The sequence below is a fragment of the Medicago sativa genome, chromosome 7 (assembly GCF_051527215.1).
Source record: "Medicago sativa cultivar Bolivia chromosome 7, Bolivia_mono, whole genome shotgun sequence".
NCBI lineage: Eukaryota > Viridiplantae > Streptophyta > Magnoliopsida > Fabales > Fabaceae > Medicago > Medicago sativa.
Window position 1 is genome coordinate 46,569,562 of NC_140755.1, and position 23,596 is coordinate 46,593,157.

At 33.8% G+C, this 23,596-nt stretch overlaps 2 protein-coding genes and 1 long non-coding RNA gene across 3 annotated transcripts; 1 reads left to right on the plus strand and 2 right to left on the minus strand.

Moving 5' to 3' along the window:
- Positions 1–1,886: 1,886 nt before the first annotated feature.
- On the minus strand, positions 1,887–3,954 carry LOC146906228 (uncharacterized). The gene is made up of 2 exons (XR_015019392.1): positions 2,956–3,954; positions 1,887–2,096 (listed from the first exon to the last, which is right to left on the minus strand). It is a non-coding gene; the product is annotated as an uncharacterized LOC146906228 (long non-coding RNA).
- An 8,321-nt stretch (positions 3,955–12,275) lies between these two features.
- Positions 12,276–12,731, minus strand: LOC146906229 (uncharacterized). Its single transcript, XM_085728771.1, has one exon. It carries the CDS (start codon positions 12,729–12,731, stop codon positions 12,276–12,278), a length of 456 nt encoding a protein of 151 aa, XP_085584897.1.
- A 4,486-nt stretch (positions 12,732–17,217) lies between these two features.
- Positions 17,218–22,770, plus strand: LOC146906230 (beta-glucosidase 24-like). Its single transcript, XM_085728772.1, has 14 exons — positions 17,218–17,269; positions 17,731–17,798; positions 18,059–18,128; positions 19,619–19,677; positions 19,787–19,862; positions 20,339–20,416; positions 20,527–20,614; positions 20,746–20,983; positions 21,391–21,506; positions 21,771–21,988; positions 22,077–22,111; positions 22,204–22,306; positions 22,411–22,504; positions 22,596–22,770. The coding sequence occupies exons 1-14, from the start codon at positions 17,218–17,220 to the stop codon at positions 22,768–22,770; spliced, it is 1,470 nt and encodes a 489-aa protein (XP_085584898.1).
- The last annotated feature ends 826 nt before the right edge of the window (positions 22,771–23,596 follow it).

Consider the following 23,596-nt stretch of genomic DNA (forward strand, 5'->3'; position numbering starts at 1 on the left):
TTCTTTCCAGGACACACCAGTCCACAATAAAATCACTTTTCAGTTTTTCAACTCTTTCATTTAAACCACACTCAAAATTAAATCAATTCAGGACATACATTTACACAAAATCATTTTTTTTTTTTTTGTCTACACATGGATAACAAAAACAGAAAAATACTACACATTTTTAAAGTGCAAAATAGAAACAACAACATTTCACAGCAAAGACAACAATTTTCTAACAATAGCAAGAATTTGCAGGAAACGGAAAAACATAAATTAGTTTTAGTGACAGACACTAGAAAAAGGTTTTAATGACAGTGAGCAAAAACATAATTGCACATAACATGACTTTTAGTGACAAACCACAAAACATGTTATACTTAATGACATTTAGTGACAAACAACAGCAAAAACAATCATAATAATAAGAACCACGACATAAGGAGACAACATTACTATGTTAATCCTACAAATATAAATCATATCTAATTCACAAATTTTATTAATATCATCAAAGATAAACATGTTTTTAGAAGCAAAGTGAAATAATATCAAAACAAAAACCAATCACAAGATATGCCTAGATTGCAAAGTATCAACACAACTATATACATATAGTAGATTACTCAAGGCAATTCTAGCACCCCTAATCCTTAAAGTCTTGCTAACAAACACCAAACACACAAAATGAATTTAACAACCATAATTCAAAATCCAAACCTTGTCACATCTCTAAATCAAGTTACATATCTAAACCAAATGAACCACAAAGTAACACTCACATGACCACTTCAAGAATAAAACACATAGATCATAAAAATGTCAAACCAAACCACATTTCCACGCTACTGCCACAATGAGACTTTCTTAGTACTAAAACACTAGGCATGCATACATCATAGAGTCAAAACATTTTTTTTTTCCGAACAAAAATTTAAGATGTTTTCAAACTCACTTCTAACTTTCACAACCACAGAGGAAAGGAGAGACAACTATACTATAAAATCAAACATAATAAATCATTGTTATTTAATTGATGTAGTGTTCCTATTATAAAGAATAAAAAAAATGAGGGAGCGTGTTTCAAATCAAACTTGTGTGGGGTAAGTCCTACTGCTGACTTCTCAATACATCATTGCTCAAGACATAACCTATAGTAAACAATTACTTTGATTCAATGAATGCATGCATAGTCTCGGTTACAAAAGATGTGTGAAAACAAAGGAGATATATGTCTAGCATGGCAACTACTAGTTCACTTGCTAAGTTTAAGGCTCATAAAAACCATCTAATAGTACATCGACACCGTATATCATGTGGAGTATAAGAACAAAATAATATGAACGGGTGTATCAGCAACAAGTCTAGGGTTTTTTTTTTCTTTGACAAAAATTCTAGCATAGGTTAGAAATTCAATAACATACTCTAAAATAATAGTTAAAAAAAATTTTCTTCAATCAAAGAACATAGATATTATTTTCATAAGACTCACCCTTTTAGAGAAAATAAAAAAAAAATAAAAATAAAAGTAGCTATTAAAATCACACTTTCTGGAAAACGAGATGCATGTATTCTCACTTTCACATACATACAAACAATGAATATCATGTTTATCACAAAAGCTGTATTTCCTTAAACACAACCAATAATGAATCATAAATCAAAGAATAGAACAAGGAAAAAAACAAAATCAAAGATACTACAAAGTCAAGATAACTAAGCCAACAACAAAGAAATCAACAATCACACATATTAGAAATCAAAACAAAGAAATCAAGCAATCACACGTCAGTCAAAAGGCACGCGTCATACATGATCATCGTCCCACCCCAAAAATATTTGTGTCCGAGGATTATTGCTCTGATACCATAATGTAACGCCCCGGATTTTGATCCAAGACATTACGCCTAATTCATTTTCATTTTTCTAAAAACACTACTATTTTTTTTTTTACTTCATCAATAATAAGTTCTTAGCTAAACCTATACAAAATTCTTAAAATAAATATCCTTCAAAAATATCTTCCAAAGTTACAATTTAATCAAAAACCCAATTTTTATTCCCGCGTACGCTTTCATCACACATCAAACTTCATATATCATCTTTGGTACCTACAACATTATATTAATGTAAGGGTCAATTTCCTTATCCAAATTGGTTCATACTCAAAGCACCAGAAACAATGTCATAAAATAGATAATATCAAAACTTATCAATCAAAAAGAATTTAGAAAAATACATTCGAGTCATATGCTTCAAAGTAAGGTTCACAGACATCTTATTTGCAATAAAATAGTTTAAGTCAATAATCAATCACATGTATACAACAGACTCAATGCAATGCAATTATGTGTAAAATGCATGCTCTTAAATACTACATGATCCGGATATAATTCCCGCCACTAAGGCATCCACACAGAATATAATTGCAATTCCCGCCACACAGGCATCCACACAGAATATAATTGCAATTCCCGCCACACAGGCACCACACAGATGCATATGCCATGTATGATTATGAAAGTGCAGACTAAAACCCGTCACTAAGACACCACACAAAATATAATTATAACCCGCCACTAAGGCACCACACAGATATATAATATTAACCCGCCACTAAGGCAATTATATGTATTAGTGCATCATCAAGTACACAAACCAAAAGTCAATCATTTCACAAACTCACATTTTCATCTTTTTCTTCTTTAATTCATAAAAAAATGTAACATTTCTTTTCCAACATCACAAAACATATAAAGTATAATAATATAAAATATATCAATTCACACCACATTATCATACACAGCTTTCATATAAAACATAATTATGAATAATCACTTTTAGAAAAGATTAATTTTACCATGAAAATACGTTTTAATTATTTTTCTTTTTAAAAGACAAGGATTGCTACCACTATCTAATAACACAGCCCTAGCACTTGGTAAGAACGTATGGGGAAAAAGCCCTTACCTCAAGAGCTTTCATTCCTAATCCACGACTCTAGCCTCAAACTCGCAGCTACGATACAGACACGATTTCTCTCGCTCTGAGCATTATTTTGAAGATTGAACCTTTGACATCAAGGAGAACCAAGTGGTGAAATCGTGGAGAATTTCATAGAACTCCCACGAGATACTCACAAGGAAAAGGAGCACAAGCTTCATAGAAAATAATGCTAGACTTAGAAATTGGAGTATGAAAATAATTAAGAAATGAACGATACATTAGGGTACTTTAGAACTTGCACACATTTTATGAAGTGGAGATAGAGGAACGAGTGACAGATGATGGGAAAATCTTACCTTGGTTCTACATGAATTTGAAGGAGGATAAGATCCGGAAATTTATTTTAAATAAGCAAGCTGGATCATTGTAAGGATTTTTGAGGAAACCGTCCGTGTAACAGGTGCAGTTACTAGGTTGTCAATCAAAAGACTTGGGATAAAAAGAGAGTTGAAATATCGCTTTAATTGAATTTAAAATGGCAAGGTTGAGATAGAAGAATGAAACGCATGGCCCAAAACAAATCTGAAGTAAAAATGGTGATTAATTGGACAAAGAAACATATGGCACCAGAAAGATATTTGAGAGAGATGGTGTGTATGTGGCTTTGTGAAGGAGACCTTATGAATTGTTTTTCGGTTTCCGCTCAATCGTGGGTTAGCACCAGAATTTAATATAAGGTGAGTGTGGAGAGAAAATAGGATATAGCTTTACATAGGAGTAGGAAATGGGAATGGAGTAACTACCACAATAACCCACGTAATTAAAGAGGTGGACATACATAATCTTTCACTAATTTTACAAGGAATAATAAGAAGGTTGAGTTGAGATTAAGGCTCAAGCCTAAAACGCATGGCTTCTAGTGCATAGAGATGATCCAGCAACTAAAATTAATAGCTATTATAATCACATCAAGTAGATAATTTGAATTACATAAACTATTATAATAATTTAACAAAAAGGAGGATTTACAATATTCTAAAATTCCTTACACATAAAATAAATTATTGAATAAATGATAAATCAAGAAAATCATTAAGAACCACATATATAAAATATCGGGATGTTACATGTATCAATCTTACTAATTATTACTTATGTGCTTTTTTATCTTCATGTTTTGACAAAGGAATTTGATGATTTCCTATGGGACAATGATTTCGATTACTTGGTTCTTTGTGGCAAGAGAGGTGTTGTAACGCCCATATTTAATAGTGTTTAGAATAATAAATATGTGCATTATAATTGGTACTGGATACATTAATTATACAATACAAAGCGATATAAGTTGGAAGTTCGATTACAAAAGTCTACTCCAGACATATGTTACATTATTTTCTCAAAGGCTGTCGTATGAAACTTGGTTACTAAATTCATTACAACACAACAATTAATATAATATATGCATCACTGGAAAGTCTTATAATCGGATCCATGATAGCACGATCAATCCAAAGCCTTCTCCTTACCTTTGGCACTCGAAACCTATGAACCTGAACAAATGAAAGAACGGGATGAGACATAACGTCTCAGTGAGTTCTATCTATTTCCTAGGTTAGTGATAACTTTGGGGACATTCTATGGTTATCACGTGTCTACATTACAACCAATTGGTTGATTATATGTGTGTGACTTCTATGCATGCCTACACGACCGTGCGGGGAACTAGGTCGCTCATTATAATCTATACTTGTAACTGTCTTAACATATCTTTGCTTGCCATAGCCATATCATACATGTCATAATAGTGTGTAACAAACAATAATCTGAGTTCGTTTTACAGATTGTTTCGGGTGGAGTAACCCCGAATACAAATCCCATACATAGCCGAGAGTACCTAGCTAAGGCACGTCAGACTCCCTCGGTGCCGCGTGGGCCCCCTTGCGGAGCTTATCCCATTTCCATAAAGGAAACTCCTCGCATCCACTGTTGTGGATTACGAGAACCGCGACACCTACAACATTTCATACATATGCAAGCAATTTATTATAATCAAACTTACGTCTAACTCATACGTTCTACATGTTTCTCGACCTCTTGGTCGAGGTTCTAGGGTTTCCATGTCTTATAAATTTTCTACCCTATACACCTAGATATAACTCTCTCATCAAACATCTTTATGTCTTGAGTTATTGTGTTTCTCATGTTATTTCTTTCCTCTTTAATAGGTGATGTCTAGGGTTTCTAGGTTATAGATTCTTGTATTGAGGTCTTTGTTTTCATGTTTATAAGAAGTTTAGAGGTGAACTCAAGTGTTATAGAAGTGATCCATGAAAGGAATCGAATTGGCAATGGCGAAATCCTGTGTACGTAGTGCTGTAGAGAAATGTCTTCGGAAGTCCAGAGACTTTCGCTATCAGCGAAATTTTTTTGAGCTCCCACCTGCTAGACTCGCCAATAGTGTAACCCACTGGAGTGGTGCAGGAAAATTTTGCTAATGGCATGGAAATGTCGCCATTAGCGAGTTTCTTGAGTTCCTGCCCAGATTTTTTTCGAAAATCATTGTTTTACCTCAACCTTGAACCTATTTTGAAAGCCCTAAACATCCAGTAAACATATTTCACAAGAGAAAGGCATAACATGGCATGAGAAACATTTTAAACAACTAACAATCTCTTAATTTGGAGCATGAGAAAAATACATATTGTCTCTAAGGTTAAATATAGAGCATATCTATCAACAACACAGCCCATGGGAAGGTATTGCTAGCTAGGAACTCACCTTGAAGAGTTTGAAGTTTAATCCAAGTTTCTACACAAAAAAACCCTAGCAATCACTACTCTAATTGAGAAATAACAAGTTGGAGAAGCTTGTTCCTAATCACCCATCACATACTATGATTCTTGCTTGAGAAGATTTGAAGTTAAGATTGTACAAAGAAAAGGAAGGAATGGATCGATTTCCTAGAGAGAGGAGAGAGCTCAAAATTTTTGAAACCCTAGTGAGAGAAAGTGAGGGAAATAATGAAGTTTTTGGTACTAAAATCCCTTATATACTCCTCAAGTGCAAAATTCCAAAATTGCCCTTAAACTTAGTCGCGCACATTTCTTCATTAACAGGTAATACGTCGTACATGAAAGAGCGGGTTGTTACACTCTACCCCCCCTTAAAAAAAATTCCGTGCTCTAAATTTTAAAACGTACCTGAAAACAAATGCGGATATTGATCCATCATCTCCGATTCAAGTTCCCACGTAGCTTCACCATCCGGCGAACCTTTCCATACTGCCTTCACAATAGGAATCTCTTTGTTCCTGAGAGATTTGACATCGCGGTCTACTATCCCTTCTGGTTCCGGGTGAAAAGTTAAGTCTGATTTTAACTTTATAGAGTCCAATTCAACTGGCTGAAAAGGATCCGTGACATACTTCTTTAATTGTGATACATGGAACACATCGTGCAATCCCGACATAGCTGGTTGTAAATGTAACACCCTATTTCTAATAAGCGGTAAAACGCGCGAATATACTAACATATTCTAGAAATAGATGCTACGTCTTCGAATAAACCACAAGTACATACATGCATAAAGATCATGTTACACAACATAGCAGCGGAACAACATATAATTCATAAACATATCTGGATCTTCAAACTAAATACAACTGTATCCTTCAAATCTCAAATAACAGAATATCTAAACAACTCCAAAATACAAAGTCAAATAAACAACATGCAAAGACTATCCTAGATCAGAGCCCTAATCTAGACACTTGCATGAAAAAGAGGAACTCCACTCCTCGGCATCAACAAGCACAACTAAGCATCCTGCACTCCATCTACCCGTCCATACAGAAAGGTAGGTGGTAAACCACTGAGGGTTAGCATTACATCATCATAATCCACTTAAAATTAATCAAGAAACTTTGAGAATGAAAGATACATTTAAGAACGATGGATAACAAACCATACACGTATTCACAAGTATTCTTAACATTCACATCATTCAATATCAACATCTCAAATTCATACCCACAAGTGTAACATACACACATCACAAAATCAACCATCTTAATCAACAATTAACAAATTCAATCATCAACTCAAATGCATTTCAATTCACCAACAAGTATGCAATGGCTCTAGACTCATCTAGATGCATGTGGTACCAATTCTCCTCAAGGTCGTCACCCATGATGCAACAAAAACATCATTATCAACGGCTATAGTCAACGGCAATATGGATATAACATCCGACACGACATATGATGCATGAACATATGACTCAATTCACTATGCATATGTTCACAACAATTCAACGGCTATAATCAACGGCTATAAGTCAACGGCTATAATCATCATTCAACTATATCATATAGTTCATATCTCCACATAGTTCCTTATATTCCAAATAAAAGAACAATTACAACATATGATCACAAACATCATATTAATCACCTAACAACCATTCATACATCATCTCATAATCATATCAATCTAATCATAGAGGGTTCATAAGCAATTGGCCTTCAATGATCATTTTCAATCAAGTTCGTCTCAAAAATCACAATATTGAAAATAATTGAGCACCTAAGCCAAAACCAAGTAAACAAGTTCAATTGCCTATGCCATGTATCCTCTCAAGTCACACATATGTGCAGTAGAGATTATATAAGCATTTCATCGGCCAAATACGATGAATTCATAAAAATCACAAAGTTCGTCTCACCGAAACACTTTTCAAGAAATTTTCCATTTTCTAAGTAAAACAAGTTAAATCCCTCACATCATAGTTTAAATACTACTAAACACCTTAATTGAACTCATAAAATATAAGTTTGAAAGTTTGGAAACAATCCATAAGGTTTGGGTCGACTTAGAAATAGTTATGCGGATTTTTCGCAAAATTTCACCAAGACCACCTTGGAGTATTTGCCTCATAACTCAAAAACCAAGAATCATTTTCAAGTCAAACCAAAGCCATTGGAAAGCTAACAAAATTATCTACAACTTTCATGTTTACACCGAAAACCAATTCAAAACAGAAACGAGGGAAAAAGACGCAAGAACGCGAAACAGGGGATGCTGCCACTGTGCAGCTCGCCGTGGCGAGTAAATCTACTCGCGAGGCGAGTAAGCATCACCGAAAGCACCTCCTGCTCGCCTCCAACTCGCCTCCCACTCGCTGTGGCGAGTTGGGACAGTCCTGTTACGAGAAAAACTCACTTTTTCACCCCAAAACCCCAATTTTGATTTCCCAAAGCTCAAATTTGATCCCAAAGTTTGTTTAAACATTTCTAAACATGAAAAGACACCCAATTCCATATAAAATTTGCCCCAAAACATTCTCCTAACAAAAATCACCATTTGAACCATTTTCATCAAACTTCAAACAAAACAACACAAAGTCATATCAAACTCTCCAATTATGATTACCCAATGTTTTAATCATCAACAACAACATCTATCAACAACAACAGCAGCTAAACATCATGAATTCACCAACAATTCATCACAACAACATCTCATATCACCATTTTTGGGCAAAAATGCAAAGTATACATATAACCACAACTTAAGCATGTAATTTCATCATCAACAACTCAATTAACATTCAAATTACATACTCAAACATTGCATCAAAACATGAACACGAATTTGAAAGCAATTAGGTTCAATTCAACAATTTCACAAAAATGGGTAAAGAGAAAAAGATGTGAATTATGGTTGAAATCTAACCCTCTTACCTCTAGCACCAAGATTCTCTAACCCAAGCTTCAATTTAGCTCCTAGATGATGAATCCCCTCCTCAAGCTCTAACCCTTGATCTTGTTCTTCTCTCTAGCCTCTATCTCTTATCTTCTCAAATGAAAAATGAAATGAAAATGTTGTAACCCTATCTCTTCTCACTAACATTAGTTTATAAAGGCTCACTTAATGGGCTTATCTCACAAACCTTAATGGGCCTAACCCATTTCTAATTCAACCTTAAAAAATGTTACTACTCACCTACCGGTAAAATATAACACTAACGGTCACTTAACGGTAATTAAAATAATTACTACACCCTCTCTAGTAACTTGGTAAAATAATAACTTCCACTAACACTAAAAAAAATAACTTTCTGCAAAATTACAAAATTGCCACTGCCCTCAAAATGACCAAAATGCCCCTAAGTCCAAAATGACTAAAATACCCTTCTAACACCGAATTCTACGATTCCCAACCAAAATACACACAGAGGCAAATAATCACATAAGAGCACATATAACACACATAAATAAATAATAAAATAAAACTAGCGAAAATCGGGCTGTTACAACTTTCCCCCACTAAAAAGAATTTTCGCCCTCGAAAATTACCTGAAGGAAACAACTCTGGGTACGCAACCCTCATCCTACTCTCCGATTCCCAAGTGGCACTCTCACCGGTCGGTCCAACCCAAATCACTTTAACCAAAACGACCTCCTTGCCACGCAAACGCTTCACTTCACGATCCTCAATCCTCACTGGCCAAGTCTCAACGGTCAAATTATCCCTTACTTCCAAATCATCCACTTGAATCACATGAGACGCATCATACACATACTTCCTCAACTGAGATACATGAAACACATCATGAAGATTTGACAATGATGGCGGTAACGCAGTCCGATACGCTACAACCCCAACCTTCTCAATAATCTCAAACGGTCCAACAAAACGAGGAGTCAACTTCCGACACTTCAAAGCACAACCAACACCGGTTACAGGATTCACTCTCAAGAATACATGATCACCAACCTGAAACTCAAGGTCTTTCCTCCTCTTATCATGATAACTCTTCTGCCTACTCTGAGACGCTCTCATCTTCTCTTGGATCATCTTAACCTTTTCCGTAGTCTCTTGCACAACATCCGGTCCTAACAAAGCACCCTCTCCTGACTCATACCAACACAAAGGAGTTCTACACCTCCGACCATACAAAGCCTCAAACGGTGCCATTCCAATACTAGAATGAAAACTGTTGTTGTAAGTAAACTCAATCAACGGTAAACATTCAACCCAACTGACACCTTGCTCCAAAACACAAGCCCTCAACAAATCTTCCAAACTCTGAATAGTCCTCTCCGTCTGACCATCAGTCTGGGGATGATAAGCGGAACTCAACCTCAACTTAGTCCCCAAAGCAACTTGCAAACTCTCCCAAAACTTAGAAGTAAACCTCGGATCCCGATCCGACACAATACTAGAAGGAATACCATGCAATCTAACAATCTGCTCAATGTAGATCTCAGCCAACTTCGCCACAGACATACCGGTCTTAATAGGAACAAAATGTGCCGACTTCGTCAACCGATCAACAATCACCCAAATTGAATCAAAACCGTTAACAGTCTTCGGCAACGCTCCCACAAAGTCCATTGATATACTATCCCACTTCCACTCTGGCACAAACAACGGTTGCATCAAACCTGACGGTCTCTGATGTTCAATCTTGGACTTCTGACAAACCAAACAAGCATACACAAACTCTGCGATCTCCTTCTTCATTCCAGGCCACCAAAACAACCTCTTCAAATCTTGGTACATCTTAGTCGCTCCTGGATGAATACTCAAACTACTCCTGTGACCTTCTTCCAAAATCTGCCTCTTAAGCTCAAGAACACTTGGTACACAGACACGATCACGAAACATCAAAACACCGTTCTCATCCAACCTGAAGTCTCCACCCTTACCTTGATTAACCAACACCACTCGATCAACAAGTTCCAAATCTTCCTTCTGTAGTGACAAAATCTTGGTTCCAACGGAAATTAAGTTTTTTTTTTTAAATTAAAACTATGTTAAAAAAAATAAAGCTATTTTATGAAACAAATAATTGTATTTAAAAAACACTTTTAAAAAATATTCGATTATTTTATTGTTTTAAATACCTTTTATTGATTAAAATTATTTTAAAAACATTTGATTGTATATTAAAAAATTGGTTTTAAAAAATAAAACATTTAAAAAAAATTAATTTGCCATTTCCCAGGGGTTAAACCCCTCGCAAAGGCCTTGGCATAAGATAACCTGCTGATTTGACATTCCTTCAGTCAGCAGTCAAGTCAGAGCAGACAATATAGTTCAGAGCAGACTGCATAGTTGCAGAAAAAAGTGACGAAATTTGCCAAGGCTTATGACAGGGTTTAAGCGACGCAATTTGACAGGGGTTTAGCCCCTCGTTTTTTTCCCAGGGGTGTAACGCCTCACAAAATGTTAGCGACGAGCTGTTTTGCCAGGGTTTCCGCCCCTGGCAAATTCCCTCACAAACGTTCCTTTTCCCAGGGATTCTGTCCTTTTCTCAGGGATTTTGCCCCTGGCAAAATGCAATGTTTCTTGTAGTGACACAAAAGGTACATCTTTCCTCGTGAGACGGGTCAAGGGCAAAGCAATCTGAGAAAACTTCATGATAAATCGTCGGTAATAACCGGCTAACCCCAAAAAGCTTCAAACCTCTGAAACATTCTTTGACCTTGTCCAATTTTGAACAGCTTCCACCTTCGATTGATCAACTGCTACCCCTCCTTGAGAAATAACATGACCCAGAAATTTAACTTTGGTTAACCAAAATTCACACTTACTGAATTTTGCATACAACTGCTTCTCCCGAAGAACATCCAACACTATCCTCAAATGCTGAGCATGTTCCTGCGGATTCTTGGAATATATCAAAATGTCATCAATGAAGATAACAACAAATTGATCTAGATACGGTTGAAAGATCCAATGCATATAATCCATGAAAACCGTCGGGGCATTAGTCACACCAAATGGGATAACCAAAAATTCATAGTGTCCGTAACGCGTTCTGAAAGCCGTTTTGGACACATCCAAAGATTTGATACGAATCTGATGATAACCCGATCGGAGATCAATTTTTGAGAACACTGATGCTCCTTTTAGTTGATCAAGCAGGTCATCAATTCTTGGTAGAGGATACTTGTTCTTGATTGTCACGTTATTCAGCTGGCGATAATCAACACACAACCTCATGCTCCCATCCTTCTTCTTAACCAACAACACGGGTGCGCCCCATGGTGACACATTGGGCCTGATAAAGTGTTTCTGGATAAGTTCTTCCAGTTGAGACTTCAATTTTTTGAGTTCCAAGGGTGACATTCTGTAAGGTGCTACAGACACTAGTTCCGCTCCCGGAATCAAATCAATGGAAAACTCAATTTCTCTTTCTGGGGGTAAACTTGTAATGTCAGGCGGAAAAACATCCAGGTACTCACTAACGATTGGAATGTCACTGGGACTTACATCTGACTCTAAAGTCACCGTGAGCATGACATAGAAACCCTTATCTTGGTCACAAATAAACTAAACCATCTGATAAGTATGTTTAAGCAGTTCTGAGAGAGCCACTCCTTCAACCGTATTACTGGTAGGCATGTAAATACTCTTCTCTATACAACCTATATACACATGATTTTCTGAAAGCCAATCCATGCCTAATATCACATCAAGTTGTTTCATGGGCAGGCAAACTAAATATATATAATATGTTTTGCTGGACACGGTGATTGGGTAGTTCTCACAAACATAATTTGCTACAATCCCTCCATCTGTGGCAGTAGTCACCATCATGGGAGGATTTAACAATGAAATAGATAATTGAAGAGCTTCAACACATTGGATAGAAATGAAAGAACATGTTGCACCACAATCAAATAAAACTCTAATATGATTCTGACCGAGAAAACACATACCACCGATCAAGTCCTCATTAGCTTGAGCTTTCTTCCCATCCAGTGAATACACCCTGCCCTTGCTCATAGTGGTATCTACATCTTTGCCTTTGTTCTTCCTATTTGGAAAATTTGCTACATAGTGTCCCGCCTATCCGCATGCAAAGCAAGAGTCGGTACCTAACCTGCATTCTCCAAAATGAGCTCTTCCACATTTCTTGCAAGTTGTGGTAGGTCTGGGTGAACTGATCTGCTTCCCTTTCTGAGGAGAACCCTTTGGCTTTAATTTCTCATGATGTCTGTCAACATAGTTGCCTCTCCTTCTATCAAAAGTCGTGGTTCCCTCTCTGATTGCCTTATCGAAACCTCTTTCAGCCTCTAGACTATTATGCACAAGTTCATCGAAGTTTGTCAACCTCTGCTGACTAACCACCGCATAGATTTCACCCCTCAAGGCATGCCTGTACTGATTTACTTTCCATGTTTCATTGCTTGCATATTCATTATGAGTAGAGTAGTGAGATAGCTCTTCAAACTTCCTAGTGAATTCCGTCACTGACATATTGCCCTGCTTCAGTTGAAGGAATTCTTGCTCCTTCTTGACTTTGTATGACACAGAGAGGTACTTCTCTAACATTACTCGTTTGAAATTATCCCAGTTCATCTCTATGCCATTGGTTATCATTCGGCGTTGAGCGATATCCCACCAGTCCTCCGCTGCGCCTCTGAACTGATTAGTAGCAAAGATCACCTTCTCCTCTTCAGTACATTCAGCCATACGGAAAATCTTCTCCATATGCTTGATCCACCTCTTAGCTTCCTGTGGTTCAATGCGGCCATTGAATTCCGGAGGATGATTCCAATTGCACTCCCGGAATGCTAGATTTCCAATGATTGGAGGTGGAGGATGCTGCTGATGAACACCTGGACCCTGTTGCATAGCTGCAACCCATTGTTGTTGAGACTAAGCATTTTGCTGGATCTGTTGTTGCATCATTTGTTGATTCTGCTGCATCATCTGTGCCCACATGTTAGCGTCAGGTTTAAAATTCCATTCAACATTCTGGTTACCCCTTGGCCTGCCACGTCTCCTTCGTTCTCCGGACATTTTTGCTCTAACTGTCATATTTAAGTCAAAGTGATCAATTTCAACTAAATATAACAATGAGAATAAACATCCTAGACTCAAAGAGAAACACTACTTGATTAGATTGTACTCGTAATGACCCAAGGCACGATATGAAACGACCAGCTCTGATACCAAATTGTAACGCCCATATTTAATAGTGTCTGGAATAATAAATACGTGCGTTATAATTGGTACTGGATACATTAATTATACAATACAAAGCGACATAAGTCGGAAGTTCGATTACAAAAGTCTACTCCAGTCATATGTTACATTATTTTCACAAAGGTTGTTGTATGAAACTTGGTTACAAAATTCATTACAACACAACAATTAATATAACATATGCATCACTAAAAAGTCTTATAATCGGATCCATGATAGCACGATCAATCCAAAGCCTTCTCCTTACCTTTGGCACTTGAAACCTGTGAACCTGAACAAATGAAAGAACGGGATGAGACATAACGTCTCAGTGAGTTATATCTATTTCCTAGGCTAGTGATAACTTTGGGGACATTCTATGGTTATCACGTGTCTACATTACAACCGATTGGTTGATTATATGTGTGTGACTTCTATGCATGCCTACACGACCGTGCGGGGAAACTCCTAGGTGCCGGACTCCCTACATCGCCGAGAGTATCCCATACATAGCCGAGAGTATCTAGCTAAGGCACGTCGGACTCCCTAGGTGCCGCGTGGGCCCCCCTTGCAGAGCTTATCCCATTTCCATAAAGGAAACTCCTCGCATCCACTGTTGTGGATTACGAGAACCGCGACACCTACAACATTTCATACATATGCAAGCAATTTATTATAATCAAACTTACGTCTAACTTATACGTTCTACATGTTTCTCGACCTCTTGGTCGAGGTTCTAGGGTTTCCATGTCTTATAAATTTTCTACCCTTTACACCTAGATATAACTCTCTCATCAAACATCTTTATGTCTTGAGTTATTGTGCTTCTCATGTTATTTCTTTCCTCTTTAATAGGTGATGTCTAGGGTTTGTAGGTTATAGATTCTTGTATTGAGGTCTTTGTTTTCATGTTTATAAGAAGTTTAGAGGTAAATTCAAGTGTAATAGAAGTGCTCCATGAAAGGAATCGAATTGGCAATGGTGAAATCCGGTGTACGTAGTCCTGTAGCGAAATGTCTCCAGAAGTCCAGAGACTTTCGCTATCAGCGAAATTTTTTTGAGCTCCCACCTGCTAGACTCGCCAATAGCGTAACCCTCTGGAGTGGTGCTGGAAAATTTCGCTAATGGCGTGGAAATGTCGCCATTAGCGAGTTTCTAGAGTTCCTGCCCAGATTTTTTTCGAAAATCATTGTTTTTCCTCAACCTTGAACCTATTTTGAAAGCCCTAAACATCCAGTAAACATATTTCACAAGAGAAAGGCATAACATGGCATGAGAAACATTTTAAACAACTAATAATCTCTTAATTTGGAGCATGAGAAAAATACATATTGTCTCTAAGGTTAAATATAGAGCATATCTATCAACAACACAGCCCATGGGAAGGTATTGCTAGCTAGGAACTCACCTTGAAGAGTTTGAAGTTGAATCCAAGTTTCTACACAACAAAACCCTAGCAATCACTACTTCTAATTGAGAAATAACTATTTGGAGAAGCTTGTTCCTAATCACCCATCACATACTATGATTCTTGCTTGAGAAAATTTGAAGTTAAGATTGTGCAAAGAAAAGGAAGGAATGGATCGATTTCCTAGAGAGAGGAGAGAGCTCAAAATTGTTGAAACCCTAGTGAGAGAAAGTGAGGGAAATAATGAAGTTTTCGGTACTAAAATCCCTTATATACTCCTCAAGTAAAGAATTCCAAAATTGCCCTTAAACTTAGTCGTTCACATTTTTTCGTTAACAGGTAATACGTCGTACATGAAAGAGTGGGTCGTTACGGGTGTAAAAGCTTTTTGTGATATTCATTACCATAATTATCAATTAGTGACTGCAACACTTGATGAACGGGAGTACTTCTGCAATGAAAATGGATTTGAGATTGTAGACATAATCCGTTTCAAGTTCTTTGAGGATGTTCTCAGCCACATGGTTTATGTTTATAAGATTTATGCCTAACTTAGTTTATGTTTGGATGCCTAATGTTATGTTGTAGTTTGCTTTGAAGTTCTGTGTTTTCCTTTATGTTAAGAAGATGATTAAACAATACATTTTAATCCTTATTATCTATAACTGAAATCATGTTTGTTGTTAAACTTGGTTGCCAAAATCATGAACAAAACTGAAGTTTAATATTACTATGAAAATTGAAAGTGTTATGATCTAAAAAAAAATGTATACAGAAAAGTACATATCAGAATAGCTCAACTTCCACAACAGAAAATGTCAGTTTCAATTCTTTTGATTTATCAGTTTTTAATTTCTTTCATATATTAATAACTTCCTATAAAAGTTATTAACTGTGAATTTTATTACACATTATTTGTCACACAAGTTTTTTGAGTATAAATACAACTCACATGTTGTCCCATTTCTTTTCTTATTAACTATTAAATATATCTATCATATCTTATGTACAAAGTTGCACATATGCCATTCTTATTGGAAATAAACGAAAATAACTATGTTGCATAGGGTCTGACCAATCAGATATATGTCCGTAGAAAAGTTTGTATGATTATTCCATAAAGATTGTTTAAAAGAATAGAAACTTGAGTAAGACCAAAAAAAAAAAAAAAAAAGAATAGAAACTTGAGTTCCAATAGTGATAAGTTATGCAGTATACAAACTTTTATAAAATAATTATTTCATAAACTTACAATTAAACCAATTCATTGGTCAGGTAAACCTCATAGGCATAACTTAATAATTGAAAGAAAACGACAAAATATGTTTTTATGAGGCAGTTATATAACACATAATCAGTTATTCATATATAATAATTATAATGATAAAGTATCATATATTACATTCCATAGCATCTTTCTTTTTTTAAGAAACATTCCATAACATCTATATTAAGTTCTTGCTTACATTTTGATATAAGAACTATCAACTTAATCATTTTATGACATTTGAACCTATTCAAACATATGACAATTTATTTTGATTTCTAAGTATTCAATCCGTGCAAAGCACAAGTTTTTAACTATTTTTACTTATGAAAGATAGTAAAACGGTTTTTTATAGGTAATGGTGACACGAATGACAGCATTACTTGGGTGGGAAAACCAACTTGAATTCTAGTACTTATCAAGCACATAAAAGATTGAATATTAGTAGTTACATTCAAATATAGAAAATCATATCTCAATATAGTTGTCATAAACGTAAAATTGATTTTTTTTTCTTTCTCTCAACTATATATAGCATAAGAAAACATATGCTTTTACCCACATAATAATTGTAGTTTTGCTATAGGACTCAAAAAATGAAGATGTTTTCAACTTTGAGATTTATTATGGCAATCTTGTCTATTGTTGTTTTGCATTCCAATTTGTCAGTGGCACAAGGTTTGGTATTTGCTTCATTTTTATGTTTTGTTGTTGAATTAATGATAGTTTTCTTCATCACGAAATATTTTATGAGTTTTATGTTTGTCTATATATAACGAAGCAAATTTTATTTCTAGCTAATAAAAAGTTAAATTTTGCAATGAAAAAAGAAAAATAACTTGCTACAAAAATTAAAGACAATAAAATTTAAAATTTATTTGTGATTTAGTTTTTCAAACAAAAAATCTACTGGTGATTTTTTCACTTAACTTATTATGGAAAAAATTGGAGACAAAGTTCTCTTTATGTAGAGAAGTTAGATTCATAAGTTTTAAAGATTAATCTGGTATGAATAATTGTTAATTTTTTCATTAAATTATTAGGCATTTATTTTAGATTGATTTTTTTTTTTTGTTGTTGACGATTTTAGATTGATTCATTAAATTATATTTCCATTACTTAATTTTCACAATTTGCAGATGTACATCCAAAGCGTGCATCGTTTCCATCTGATTTTATCTTTGGTGCTGGATCTTCTGCTTGGCAGGTACAAGTTATTAATTCTCATGTTAATAACTTTATATTTTGAGTTATTTCTTTATTTCAGTTCTAAATTAATGAAACTAATGAGAGTAAAAAAAAAATCTCTTTAATTTTCTTAACGGTAAATATAGTGATGGATTTAGAGAGATATTTCAAAATTTCACTCTCTTAATATCTCTCACCAATTTATTATTTTTGTATTGTGATTTTTTAATATAGCAAAACAATTTATTATTTATAATAAGATGTAGTTTTAAAATGTAGATTGAAGGAGCTTCTCACGAAGGAGGTAGAGGATTAGGAGTGTGGGATGATATTGTTGAACGACACAAAGGTTGATTAATTGATTCCATCTCTATGTTTATGTCTATGTGTGTGTGTCTATATATATATATATATATATATATATATATATATATATATATTGAAACAATACTATTTTAGATTTTTTTCCCCTTACAGTTGTTTCTTTCCATTTATTTTTTTGCTTGCTTTTGGTTCTTTTTAGGGTTTTGGTCCCCCGTACATATAATTTTTCCTTTTCTTATTAATATATCATGGAGTGCCCTCATGTACATCATTTTTCCTTTTCTTATTAATATATTATGGAGTGAGGGATAAAGGATAGGGGTTCTTGGGGACCTCAGCTAAGTTGGGATATCTAAGTATCTCCATGATATATTTTAACCCTCTCTTAGCTTATATATAAACAAAAGGCTTAAATATGTAAATCGTTCATGTAACTTTGCGTGTTTTTGGTTTTCGTCCATGTATCTTTTTTTTTTTTTATTCTAAAACAACCCATGTAGGTTATAAACGTTTTGGTTTTGGTCCTTATCATCATCATATGTTATAAAAACGTTTATGGAGCAAACGGAGGATGACGTGGCAGACAACGATGATATGTCGTTTCATATGTTGAGTCACAAAGTCAGAGTTACCAAAATCAAAAAACAAAATTCGCAAAGGGATTAAACCCAGTAATTCATAGAAAACTTCATCTTCTTCCTTCCTCTCCTCTTATTCATGATCTTCAACACATCCTCATCAAAATTCATAGAAACCCAAAAATTCATCAACAAACATCAACATCACTACACTTGAAGATCGATGACCTGGGCAAACCTGTTCGTTCTTATTGAAGTGCTGAGTTTTCTATGAAGTTTGATGAATATGATGAAAAGGAGGAAAGGAACGAAGAAGATGAAGTTTTCTATGAATTTTTGGGTTTGATCCCTCTGCGAATTTTGTTTTTTTATTTTGGTTCCTCTGACTTTGTGACTCAACATATGAAACGGCACATCAATGTCGTATGCCACGTCATCCTCTGTTAGCCACATAGACATTTTTGTAACAGATGATGACGGCAGGAACCAAAACCTAAATGTTTGTAACTTACATGGGTTGTTTTAGAAAGAAAAAAAATACATGGACGAAAACCAAAAACATGTTACATGAACAATTTACATATTTAAGCTTAAACAAAATCATATTAAATTTTTTTTGTGTTTAATGAATACTATTTGTCTTTTATGTAGTATTTATTGTTTCATTATATATTAATATTATCTCTATTGAATGAATGACCGAGATTATTATTGACAAAAGAAATATATAATGTAACATTGAACTTTTTTTTTTTTTTGGTCAAGAGTAACATTGAACTTTAAAACTGACAAAAAAATAATAGCACTAAAATTTGTCAAAAATAGTTAGACACGTCGAGAGAAATAGATAAACAAATATCTCATATAGTTATCAATTTTATATGTTCCCCATTATTTATTTCTTATTTATTTTGCTTTTTTCTTTAACAACATGCAGCAACATTTGTGGATGGTGATAAGTTTTCCACACTGATTGAACATTACAAGAGATACAAGGTGAATAGAGACTAGTTACAATCTCATGTCTTTTAAATATCTTTTTTAATCATAGTCTTGTATGTCTATCAAATGTCGTGTTTTATTTATTTATTTACCTTTTTTTTAGGAGGATGTGCAACATTTGAAGCATCTTGGAGTGAATTCTTACAGAATGACTATCTCGTGGAGTAGAGTTATGCCAGGTATTTAATTTTTTCTTTTTAGAAATTTAGTATTATAGTAAGTATAAATACTTATAAATGGTACAATAATTTTAAATAAAGAGACTAATTCAATTTTGTTAAAATAAAATAAAAAATAATAAAGATACCAGTTACAAAATAAATGTCACTTGGTTTATTTCGTAGTTGTACCATGACTTAGAAAATGAAAACTATTTTCTTTAGTTTGAGTCAAAAAATGAGTAAAAACAATTCTTTTCACTAAAGTGAAATACATCTAGATATTTAATGTGTTTAGTGTCTAACAAATGTGTGTTTATCATCTACATTCTTCATTACATAACCTTCAATAATAAATATAGCCTTTTATGCATTCAAATAATATATATATATATATATATATATATATATATATATATATATATCTATCTATGCCCTACTTGTCATATTTACTAATTATACTTATATTCCTCTTCATTTTCAACAACTAAACACAGATGGAACCTTGAATGGAGGTATAAACAAAGAAGGCATCAACTTCTACAACAATTTGATCAATGAATTACTTGAAAATGGTATCGATTAAACCAAACCTTATTCCTTTGAATTAATTATATATTATTTTTTGAAATCTTTGATTAAAATATATGTACATATTAATTTTACTTTTTAATTTACTTTGCAGATATTGAGCCTTTTGTGACTATCATACATTTTGACTACCCACTAGCGCTTCACCAAAAGCTTCGCGGATTTTTAAATCGCACCATTGTGTAATTAATCAACCTTCAACATCACTTTATCTTGCTATTATTAAATGTTAATATTACTAATTAGTGTACACAAAAACTACAAAATTTCATCATGCACATTTGGCTGATTTAAATTAAAATTAAAATTGTAGGCATCATTACAAGGATTATTGTAATCTACTATTCAAAACATATGGAGATAGAGTGAAGCATTGGACAACATTCAATGAACCACAAGTGACAGCTATCCACAATTACATGCATGGCTATGATAATGACAATAAAGAACCATGCCAAGACACAGGAATATGTTCAGAAGCTTATATATTCCTTCATAATATCCTAATTTGCCATGCTACAGCAGCAAAGTTATACAGAAAAAAATTCCAAGTATGTTTTATATATCTATGCTACAAGTATAATGTAACAATAAAATGTGATTATCTTCAAATCATAAATAGTGTAAAGTTGGATTTTTAAAGAGTATTGCGAAGGAGGTTCAAAATATGATTTATGTTGGTAACAAATTATCTCTCCTCCTAGCAAATTCACTGTCATTTGAATATATAAAAAAAAGTCACCAATAGATGCAGTAAATTTTTGTCAGTTGTGTTTGACCCACATGACCCATATGCTTGACTTTCAATATATTGAGGATTTAGAAAAAATAAATAGGTGGTTGCACATTTTTATGTGTAATAAATAAATTAAATTGACATTGATTAAGATCAAAGTTTAACTAGTTTTTTTTATATAAAATCAATTTAATCAGGTTATATTATGAAATTTTTATGCAGGCAACACAAAGGGGAGAAATTGGAATTGTTTTACAAGCACCAAATTTTGTTCCGTATAGTTCAAAAGCAGAGGATGTAGATGCTGCTCATAGGCTAATGGATTTCACTTTTGGATGGTTAGTGCAATTACCTTACCATGTGATCAACACCTCTTTCTTATTTGTTACTTTAAAAAAAAAATAGGGAAGGGAAAATTTATCATTAATTAAAATGTCACTAATGATTATTTATAATTTGTGATTTTAAAAAACCTTTCTTAATTTTACAAGACCAAACACTTGTAATTGTGCTTTTACCTCATAGAAACTTGTGTTATGTTAATTTCCAGTTTGATGTTATACACATAACGACATTAAGTTTTTGTACTTTTGATCAAACAGGGTTTTAGACCCAATATACCACGGAGATTATCCACAAATCATGAGAAAGTTAGTGGGGAATAGATTGCCCAAGTTCACTAAAAAGCAGAAACAAATGATCAAAGGGAGTTTAGACTTTGTCGGAGTCAATTATTATTATACTATCTTTGCTAGACATGAATCAAATAGAAGCAATATGTTTGCTCTTGACAATTTTGATGCCTTAGCCGCAACTAATGGTAAGCTAATATTTCTAGTACTTCATTATAACTATAGGATGTGCCAAATCATATTCACTAATTCTTTCATGTTCTTTCACAATTGTAGAATTTAATGCAGAAGGAAACACGATTGGACCCAAGGTGAGATAGAAATGAAAAGAAAAATTATGGTAAGAAAATGTCTTTAATATTTTTGTCTTCTTAATCTTTTTTTCAATGTTGGTAATTTGTAGGATCAATATAGTGGAATGTCAGTCTATCCTAAAGGATTATATGACATGTTGATATACATGAAAGAAAAGTACCAAAATCCCAATATCTACATCACTGAAAACGGTTAGTTTTGTTTTCATAATTTTAAAATTGTGATTTATATCTATATTTTTTTTTTTCATAAGAGATATTAACCAATCTATTTTATTGTAATAATCTTTTTGTAGGTATTTCTTCTCCCAATATGACAAATCAATTGAAGGATGAAAATCGGATCGCATACATCGCAACACATATAAACGCTACTAAAGCGGCAATCGAGTATGTAATTTTTCTTATTCTTTTCATTCCATGAGTACTTACATATGTAATTATGATGTCAAAAACTAATCTTTAATGTTTTTACTAACAGCAATGATGTAAACGTTCATGGTTACTTTGTTTGGGCAGCATTTGATACGTTTGAATTTCATGTTGGTTATTCTGGACATCTGGGGCTTTATCATGTCGATTTTAATGATAATCTCAAGCGTGTACCAAAGGCTAGTGCTGAATGGTATAGAAATTTTCTGACATCGAATTGTTGACAATAAAAAAACTATTGAGCTTGGATTGTACTCAAAGAGGGAAGAAAATGGATCAAACATAAAGAAATAGAAAAATATATTTCTTTGAAATTTAATTGATTTTAATGAATAATTTATTGTTTAATACTGTCAAATGCTTGCACTTCTGTAGTTTCAAAGTTTTTTTAAGCCCAATTGAATTTATGTAAGCCAAAGCTTAACAAATGGATACATATTTTAATTTGAATATTCACTAGATGTACATATTAACAAAGTTTCCATGGAAAAACTCTAATATTACAATTGAATAAAGTTAATAATTCTCCTTAAAATTCTTCCTCAAAAAAAAAAAGTGTCCTTAAAATTCAAAATCAAAAAGTTAGGAAAAAAATAAAGAAACCAAATAAATTGCAAAAAGACAATATGTTAGTCTTTTTTCTTTATTTTGATGTCACAAACACATACAAGTAAGAGGTAGACCATTTTAAAACCTTAAAAGGGCAGACCTTTTTTTTTCATTTCTATGGATTATCTTATGAGACCACACTTGTATCAACAATCTCAAAATCATTCTCTCCTTCAACAATCACCTCGATAAATTTTTAGAGAAAAAAATGTTTCCACTATAAGACTTTGATATAAAATTAAAACATAGACTTTTAAGATCCAGCAAAGCAATGAATGTACCTGAGCAATATCTATCGAAGCAAGACGTTCAACAAAGTCGCAATTTTTAACCTTGCCATTTATAAGGAACTAATTTCTTAGTCTTAAAACTATTTTCAAGACTACATGTATTAATTAAAAGAATAATTAGAACTGTCTAGATCACGAGGTGTCATTCAAT

Excerpts from the sequence above, each read along its gene's own strand:
- LOC146906229 (XM_085728771.1), bottom strand. The coding sequence starts at position 12,731 with ATGAGCAAGGGCAGGGTGTATTCACTGGATGGGAAGAAAGCTCAAGCT.
- LOC146906230 (XM_085728772.1), top strand. The coding sequence starts at position 17,218 with ATGGCAATCTTGTCTATTGTTGTTTTGCATTCCAATTTGTCAGTGGCA. Across the intron at positions 19,863-20,338 it reads GTGGAGTAGAGTTATGCCAG|ATGGAACCTTGAATGGAGGT; the intron begins GTATTTAATTTT and ends AACTAAACACAG. Across the intron at positions 22,307-22,410 it reads TATCTACATCACTGAAAACG|GTATTTCTTCTCCCAATATG; the intron begins GTTAGTTTTGTT and ends ATCTTTTTGTAG.